The 9,572-nt window shown below is 44.2% G+C and overlaps 1 protein-coding gene across 2 annotated transcripts; it reads right to left on the bottom strand.

Annotated features, from left to right (window-relative positions):
* Nucleotides 1-6,701: 6,701 nt before the first annotated feature.
* On the bottom strand, nt 6,702-8,420 carry LOC144173541 (uncharacterized). Of its 2 annotated transcripts, none has more exons than XM_077701920.1 (2): nt 8,275-8,420; nt 6,702-7,069 (listed from the first exon to the last, which is right to left on the bottom strand). In XM_077701920.1, the coding sequence occupies exons 1-2, from the start codon at nt 8,387-8,389 to the stop codon at nt 6,822-6,824; spliced, it is 363 nt and encodes a 120-aa protein (XP_077558046.1). In that variant the 5' UTR covers nt 8,390-8,420; the 3' UTR covers nt 6,702-6,821. The 2 variants fall into 2 exon arrangements, with proteins under 2 accessions (XP_077558046.1, XP_077558047.1); XM_077701921.1 differs by having other exon boundaries at nt 6,702-7,063; nt 8,275-8,408.
* Between the last annotated feature and the right edge of the window lie 1,152 nt (nt 8,421-9,572).

Here is a 9,572-nt window from a genome sequence, read left to right as displayed (position 1 = left end):
ATGTAGCATTCTTTGCCGAGTTCCCCCACAGCCCGGACCGTGTAACTCCCTGCATTTACACAAAAATGCAGATTTTGCGGAAGTTCTGGCAGCAATCACTATAATAGCGTAAATGGAGATAAGTGGGCACACGAAATGTTGAAAAATATAAATGATAAAAAAATACAAAATATACATAAAATGTCGAACCGTGTAACGCCCTGCAATTCTACATAATGCAGATGTCAGGAAAGTTTCGCCTGTAGTCATTATAATAGCGTAAATGGAGATAATTATTCGAACAAAATTTTGAAAAAATGGTGATATTTTGAAAATTTTCCACAATAATGCACAATTCGCAAAAGTTCTACCTGTAATCGTTATAATACCGTAAACGGAGATAAATGGGCGAAGAAAATTTTGAAAAACTAATAAAATAAGAGAAATATAAATTAATTGCGGGAAATGGCGAACAGTGCATAAGCTGCATTTCCATGTTTAGGCAGATTTCGCCGAATTTTTCAATGTAATCGATATAATAACGTAAATGGAGATAATTTGCCGAATGGAATTTTAGAAACTAAATAAATAGAAAACTATTAAAAATTGCAGAAAATGGCAAAACGCACAACGCATTCCATTTCCACAATAATGCAGATTTGGCGAAAATTTAAACTGTAATCGCCATAATAGCGTAAATGGAGATAATTGACTGAATGAAACTTTGAAAAAACATAAGAAAATTATTAAATATTACGGGAAATCGCTGACCGTGTAACACCCTGCATTTCCACAATAATGCTTATTTCGGTAAAGTTCCATTTGTAGGCTTTATGAGGCCGTGAATGGAGGCAATTGATGGAACAAATTTTTGAAAAAAAAGTAACTAACAAACATACGAAAGAAATACGGAAAACGGGAAACCGTACAACGACCTGCATTTCAACAATAATGCAATTTTGCCAAAGTTGCACCCATAATCGTTGTATTAGCGTAAATGAGATAATTGGTAGCAATAAATTTTCAAGCACTAAAAAAATACAAAAAAATAAAAGAAATTACGTAAAATTGCGAATCGTGTAACGCGCTGCATTTTCACAATAATGTAGATTTCACGAAAGTTCCAAATGTAATTGTTAGTGCAGCGTAAATGGAGATTATTAGTCAGACAAAAGTTTGAAAAACCAAAAACATCAGGAAAATATTAAGCAATTCCGTGAAACGGCAAACCGTATACGTATAACGCCCTGCATTTCCACAATAATGGAGATTCGAGTCGTTATAATAACGTAAATGGAAATAACTGGACGATGTGACTGTGAAAACTCACGCTCAGGACAAGCGGCATAAGAGCGCTACACATTAGGAAAAAAATCTCTGAATTTCTGCAGTACTTTTTGAGGAGCACCATAATCCAACGCTTTCAAGTTAGATCTTTCTTTTCTAGGCTTTCTTTTAACAATGTGGGGAATGCTTATACCTGGATTGAGCTCTCTCAATTCTCTAGCACTTCTGAAGGTTTGGGAGGTCCTCAGATTTTTACGCCTTCTCACGACTGCCCCATTTTACACGTTGCGACATAGCCTCGTGGGCCTGATACCTCTCTTCATTGATTGATTTAGCACTTTTTTCTTTCCGTACTTAGCTGGCGTGCGTCGGCGTCGCTCAGGGGCCCGTTCAGTTCTAACTCGGTCGACTTTGAAATTGAATAGCGATAATGTTTGAGGAGGACGAAGATGTGCCAGCAATACCGCACCCCTAAAGCTTTGAAAGCGATCTTTGTTTTGTTTTTGCAGGACAGGCACATGTTAATTGACGATCTAAGCGAGAGGAAGATGCGAGCCACTTTTAACCAACAACAGTGGGTGATCTCCGCGTGTATATGAACGACATTCCAACGGCGATGGCGACATTACGGTGGTGGCTACGAATCATGAGATGGGCCGTGCGCTGAAAATAAAAGGCCTCACGCGAGCTTGCATGCGTGCTTTTTAGTATGCACATAAGCGTCCTCAAAAATCCAGCAGTATTTTCCGAAACAAACTTTACTGCCAACAGGGCAGGTTGCCTGTCGGGTAGCATTGCCTCTTTTTAAAAAAGCGAAATAGCTCTCCTGGCCGATTAAAAGTGAACACAATCGTTCTTCTACAAGATGCGTCACAACAGTATTCGGAAAACCGGATAAGCCGTTCCACTGAGTTGCTAACTTTGTCGCTGACCTCCACACAGAGGCTTTATGCCGTCAGGAGGATAAAGGTCACCCGATCGCGGGCGGGGTGGCGTCCCTTCGGGCCACCATGGTGCCCCTCTAGGACTGGGGTGTTACTCGTCCCGTTTTATCGCGCAGCCACTTGGCGCCGCTCCCTGGGCTCAGCCGCATCGCCGTCGTCGTTACCGAGATAACCCTGGAAAGACCGAATACTGAAAGAAAGTAAAGGAGGAGGCTGCCGCGAAATTGGGAAAGGAGGGTGGTTCGCCTTCACGGCGCCAGACGCTTCTTCGAAAGTGTGTGGTTGAAAGGGGCGGGGGTTGGGGCAGTCACGTACAGTTAAACGTATGTTGCCGCACGGGTCATTGTCGTGGTTGCCAGCATTTATTTTTGCGATCCACGATGGCTAGTACCCCTAAAATTGCGATTTCAAAAGTTCTAGGGCGATATAAGAATAACTGTCCCCGGTCGAATTGTTTTAGGTGATGTTCTTTCATTTGGCATAGAGAAAATATGCCCTAAAAGATGGGTTGTCCATCGCTTTAAGGTCTTCTTCTGTCCACGACCAGCTTTATAGATAGCGACCTGCCCATGCTCGCCTATTCCGCGTGCCTAGTTTGTTGAATCTTGTTTCGTTTTTTTAGCTCTTTCCGACACCACTGTACTGGCTGGCGCGCCATGTGATCCCCATTTTTCCTCTGTATATAGCCTGTATTCAATAGTGAGGCACGCATGCAGGCAACAATGTGAGTGCGCCGTTACTGGTTACGCCGGGCTCCGTGGGATGGCGCTACTTGCCTCTGCTAAGCGCATGATATATGGTTTGGGCATTGCAAGCTCTAGACCACCAAACGCAGAGTAACGCCTCGCTCCAATGCGAGTGCGATTAACAACAACTCTGTTGACACCACCGTTCAGAATCTGATTGAAACGGAGCAGACGACGCACGCCGTTGTTATTTTTTTCTTCGGCGGGCGGCCGCAGGGACACAAGCCGCGCCATGTCCATGGCGCATCGGCCATGTCCATGGCCATTTCAGTGTTGCCAAGTGAAGAAATTGACAGCATAACTTTTCAATGAATACCACCTTTACTGCTTTTTTCGGCGGGCCCTCGTGGTTACTTCGCCTTTTTCTCGGTCAGATGTGCTCAGCCTTTGCCGATTCACACAGGGGGAAGTTCACGCATTATGCGGGTTCCACTGCGATATCAAAAAACAGATGTTTAATGCGAAGTTTTTCTTGGCGACACTGGCGAAAGCACGCACGGCCCGCGCCCACCTAACACGCACCCCGGATACCTTCCGCAAACAATGTTTCACATCTGCTAGCACTGTGCTAACGCGTTCCGTGGGGTTTCGCGCTTTAACCCAAGTATATTCCTAATAATAAAACCCCCAAAATATTCAGCGTGTTTTGCTCCATAGCACGGATAAGAAAAAATGAAGAGGAAGAAGAATTTTTCGCGCACTGTTTTTTTATTGCTTTTTTAAAAAAAAAGAAAAAATGGGAAAAAAAAGCTTGACACTCGGTAAATTCCTTTTGGCCTGCGATGCATAGCACGAGTATACAAGAAAAAAACGAGCGTACGTGAGAAATCTCCCACAGAGTCTTAGTAGGCCTTCACCTTCTTTGGAGGCAGTTTAGCAATGGCTTGAATGATTGTTTAAAAAGTAGCTGCAGTGAGTCTGATGCCGACGTTGTACTTTGTAGTCGACTTAGGCAGGAGATCGGCTCGGCGATAAACCTAGGCAAGAGTACGCTGAATGATCCTGCAACATTTTTCCATCGTGTTTTCAGCGACCATATCGTACGCGACGGTATTTATTGCATACAGGTGAGCAACCCGGGCAGGCGCTGGTGAGAGCCGATTTGTTTTCACCAGGTTTCGATCGCTTTGGTACGGGGTACAATGGCTCAAAAAGACATCTCGAAAATGAATGTGGTTGTCACGGCAAGCATTGACAGGGGACGCTGCCATGGCCAACTGCGACTGGGCAAGGCAGCCCAGACAAAGTTTTGAGCCAATCCCACTGCTTCGGTGTGCCCTCTATGTTTGGCTCCAGCGCTGTACGCGAGACCCCCTGAACATTAGTTTGCAATTTGGCAAAGTTTTAGTTTTCTGGTCATGGTTTAGCAACGATGTAGAGTTTCTAGAAATCTTTTCTTGGCGCGTTAGGTATGTCGACATGGCTCACTGCAACGGTCAGTCATTTATTTTAGCTCCATATTGGTTTTTGAGTCATGAAGCTAAATAATATGTTGTTATTCACAGTGTAATACAGTTTTAGAGAATTGCCACAAAGTCCTTTGTTTCTTACGTAAGAAACAAACGGTTTTCGTTCCGTTCGGGGTGACGCTGCGGGCATTCAAGGTCACCTTGCAATGACACACAGAATATTTCAATCAGCAGCTCTCCCGAATTCTGAATTCTCGCCGTCAATTAACATCTTGGACAGCAGTTAGAAAAAAGCACAAAAAGCGCTCTTTCGCCATGACAGTTCTAGTTGGGAGTAGAGATGGAAGTTTTCATGAAATGTGGAGCGGCATGAAAAAAACACGAAGTTTTCTTGCATGTCTTTGTTTGGAAAAATGTGCAAAATTGAAAAAAATAAGATTTCGCGAAGACCCGCAAGAAATTTGACATACTTCTTCGCGTGAAAGCCTTAGGATATCTCGTCGAACGCGAAAAGCGACCGTAGTTGGTGGCGACTACAGGAATGAAGACAAATTTCTTCCGGTGTAGAAATAAAATAAGCAAATAAAATATACACAGAAAGTATCTAAGGTTCGTATGGGATTTGGACTCGCGTCTCCGAACGCCGCATCTACGCAGCGACAGCCAAGTAACGGGTCAGGATGGAACAAGGATTATCCGCATGCCTGCCGCATGACAGGCGAACGTGACGGCCCCGCAAGCACAATGCAGCAGTGAAGAAGTCTTCGACAATCGTTGGTTGTCGCCTTCAAATCAACTGTGACACTTAAGTTGCCGATAAATTTTGCTGTTAACGCTGGACAGAATATAAATGTTACAAGTTGCATCACAAACGTCCTAGCAGAGCTTCCGCTCGCAAAATATTCCCATGATTTCACGTCCAATCATCGATTTCAGAAAGCGTTTCACGGCGTGTAAGTTGGTTGAATCAAAAGAAATTTCCCCTGTGAAGCTTTGGTTCTTTTTAATGCTATCCTTGTTGAAAAAAAGTGAACCAGTTTTTTTCCTGGTGCTGCTTTGTTTTTTTTATCCGCTAGGTGGTAGCCACTTTATTTTTTCTCTACCTGATTGGTATGTGTGCGGCGAGTGTGAATACATTCCTGCAGCTCTTTTGTTTCTACCACTGCTCCTCCCACTTCGGGTGAAAGGAGCAGTGGCTGCGTATTTTGAATTATTTCTTGTAAATCTACAAAAGTGTTATCTCCTTTCTCCTGTTGACTACGGAAGCACCTCTAAAACAATCAAATACTAACCTCTACGAGAAACTTAGAGAAATTGTTCTAGAGACTAGAAACAAATTCAGTGTCCTTCCACTCTGTGAAGAAGGATGACCAGCAAAGCTGTGGTCCTGAGTCTCAACGTGGACAAATTTATACTTTACCGGGTCGTAGTGCAAGGGGTGAACGGAGCAAATACGTTTGTTTGTTTTATGCTATTGAGCCCACTTCGTGGTTAATGACTTGAACGAAATTTTAACGAACCAGAGTGTTATTACAGTGGAAAACATGGAGCTGCCCGTTTACCTGCGGATGAAGACCATGTATTTATGGCAGACGAGAATTCCACAATATTTACCACTTCTGTCTGAACTGTGTAAGTTTGGACAGTAAATAAAACTCGTCGTAATGTTTCAGTCGTCTTTACGGCTAATTTTAACATAATTTGTTTCAGGATAGTTTCAATAAAACAAACGATAGAGCCACTTTATGCAATGATGCACCTTCCAAAGGTTGACGTTCTTCACTGGGCAAAACCCAATGTGGGATAGATCATCTTACACAGACCAAGCTTACAACGATCCTTATAAAGCCAGCTTCGCCTCTATCCACAAAATCATTGCTCGGAACTCATTGTTTTCAGGGGAATAAAAGCCATCTTATATTAAAATACGAAGGGCCCAAAAATTTTAAATTCTGCAAACATTTTTTCATCCGCTGAAAGTGTGGCGCACAGTTTTACGATCCCGGGGATTTGACTGGGAGCCGCAAGGTGGCGCTACGCTCGCTTGCAATTATTGTCTACATGGCTCTGTTGCTGAAGATGATCTGCTGGATCCTAGCCATCGACAGCTTTGCTATAATATCGTACACTGGTTAAAAGGGTAGATCATTGCCTCCTTAGGCGTAACGAATACCCACACTGTTTTGTGACTGTTCTGTTGTGGCGACGTTCTATAGTCGGATGCTATTTTCTTGTTAGCCAATTTCACGCCTCCCCGCTTTAGGCAACGAACACCTCTTTCCCGTTAAGTTAGCGCACACAATCTGTACAACGACGAAAAAAAGTTCAGGAGGATTGTGTAGGTAACTCGAATAATTTATTAAATGGGAAGCAGCCTGAGTAGGTTGATCACATGACTTGAAACAGGGCATGCGCCGTCAATGGCAGTGGTGGCAGGCATTGTCTTTCAGATTAGTTTAGCCGTAGAAGCCCCGTCCGTAGCCGCCGTAGCCTCCAAATCCGCGGCCGTAACCTCCGTAGCCTCCGAATCCGCGGCCGTAACCTCCGTAGCCTCCGAAGCCGCGTCCGTAGCCGCCGTAGCCGCCGAATCCACGTCCGAACCCGCCGTAGCCGAACTGGGCGGCTGCCAGGCTGCACATGGCGGCCAGCACCACGAGGGCGACGAGGAGGGACTTGCTGCTCACGGCGATCATGTTGGCTGCAACTACCGTGCAAAAAAAGGACATGTTAGGAACTTGTCAATGTTTTTCCGATAGTAGGTAGTGAGTCTGACATGAACAACGTTTCCGACTTCAATATTACTTCACCATTTGGCCCCACTACTTATGCAGAACGGTGATATTTTGCCTTCACTCTATGTTTAGGTCGCTGAATTTCTGCAAATTCAAGACCCGGCCGCCGCCTACGCCGCGGCAATGCCTGAGCTACTTAAACGCAAAGATGCAGCTATATACAAATCCGCAAATATTGATATGCAAAAATGTATATCCAAATATATGCAAATATTTATGTATGTTTTTGAATTAAAATTAAATATACAAATCAATGCAACTATACGTATATATAAATGGTACTACGGGTGCATTACAGTAATACAGGTGGTTGCCCATGGGATATTTCCTCCCCCCTTTGCTTCCTACGAGACGTTTTATTGCAAGCTTACAAATATTATCAGAAAATGCTGCACCATTAGAGCAGGAATGATTTGGGCGCGCTCATCTCTCCAGCGGACAAGAATACAAACGCGCATTGGCGATCCTGACTAGGCTGCTCGTTACTGCGAAATACAAACTACAAAACTACGAAATGCAAAAGTGTTCATTTCCGCTCGCTGTTCAATCTCAAATTTACCATATTCACGAAACTACATCCCGTCTAAAAGGCACATGTGCAATCCACTGAAAACAGTAACTCCATAAGCGGTGCACGCCCGGTCACCCCTCGTTAAATGCAGCGGCGATAAGTTTGCATGGAACTAAAAAGCGCTATACGTGGCTGAGATTTTATCTCTTGGATTATGAAAACTACGAGAAAACATTACAAATTTTAGTGGAAGTCAAACAGCAGAGCCACAGTTTATATACTCTACGGAAAAAGCCTCCTCATCTAATTTTTGATGATTCCCTTTCTTGATTCTAGTCACGAGACTTCTAAGCCTTGACACGAAGCGCTCGGAATTTGTTGCAGCGAAATAGCTCGACCAATGCATAGTCAGTTCATCATTTTTTGAATAAAAGACACTACTCAAGACAGCCTAGCGATCATCGTAATAACAACATACCTATCGCCATATGAGGATGTCGATAGCACACATTATCACGTAGTCACAGCTCTTCTTACGTAGTCCAGCAATATCTTTGCCGCGGCAAACGTAGCTTTCTTAGAGCTACAGGCATCCAAAACACTCACCTGTTTCTGCTCGAATGAAGCTCAGACGATGGTGGAAAGAGTTGTGTGTGTGTTGGGTGCCGGAGGTTCCAGTGTTTATATACCGCGGCGGCGAGACACGTGCTGGTGCGGTCATCCGCTCCTTTCAGCGCTAGCCTGGTCGTTAGCCCGAAGGTCGGGCTGCCGGGAAAGCCCGGCCCACGCCGCGACTCGTCCTTCTTGGGGCCGGTAGTCACACACCGGAGGACGAGTGTCACAACTGCGCAAGCGATGGGGGAGGGAACGAGGGAGACAGGAACCAGAGATCCTTCTCACTACCTTGTGTTTCCATACCGAGAATGTGAACTAGGATCCGAGGATTCCGAGATTGCAATGTCTTCTTTTGATATTGTGTGATGTGGTATATCTTCCTTCCCTATACTTGCTGTGTAGGTTCTTCGTCGGTTCGATACGTTAGCCTATAGTTAGCTCCACAGCTGCGGAAATTTTTCAAGCAGGAGCTCTGCCTAGTGTGATAGGCCACTGATTTACTTATAAAAATATGTAATAAAATTATTCGCAACGTACAAAAATAGGTTTCTTTTGAGAGGTGTAGCTGTTAAGGAATGCGATTTATGATGCGAGCTTGAATTAACGTATATAGGTTTACAGTTTTGTCTCTGCTCCTACCCAATTGGCATGCAGAATCTGTGACTGCCCTTATTGTCTACTATTTCTAGAATACAAATCACCAAATGTTGTCTCCGTACTTTTTTTATAAGAAATCCATAACAAAAATCCAGTACCCCTCCGTGCAACGATGACGATGATTACAGGAGAACCTTTCTCGTGAGAGATTCCGTGCTTGAAGTTTGAGTTCGGACTTTGACTTTCAAACGGTTTTAGCTTTGACTCGTTTAGCTTTAACTTTGACTTGCACACAGTTTGGACTTTTGACCACAGTGGCGTTGACTTTTTCTCTTTGTTATTTGATTTGACACGAAGAATGTTTTGCTTTCAACTATGGTCATCGTTTGAGCGAGTGCTGTATAATGCGACTGTGTCATTTTGCATGTCCATGCAGCTGTCTCGAAATCTTAACTGCTTCGACTGTGGCGCAAAGGGCGCCATTGTACCGACGTCGGCTTTATAACGGGAGGGACCAAGGTACGATTACGACCCCGGGAACCGTCTTTTTTCCTCCCTTAGCCGGCGACTATCATGATCGTCAGAGAAAAATTGCTTTCCTGCAGTGCGTTTTGTGGTGCTCGCGTAACGCCATCGGAGAGACATCGAAAGCTTCGCTTTAATAAAAATAGGACTGTTTTTCGCACTCCAAC

The sequence above is a fragment of the Haemaphysalis longicornis genome, unplaced genomic scaffold (genome assembly GCF_048455015.1).
Source record: "Haemaphysalis longicornis isolate Haplotype H1 unplaced genomic scaffold, Haemaphysalis longicornis Haplotype H1 scaffold_3, whole genome shotgun sequence".
Taxonomy (NCBI): Eukaryota; Metazoa; Arthropoda; class Arachnida; order Ixodida; family Ixodidae; genus Haemaphysalis; species Haemaphysalis longicornis.
Note: the sequence above shows the minus strand (reverse complement) of the source record. Positions and strands in the feature narration are given on the sequence as shown.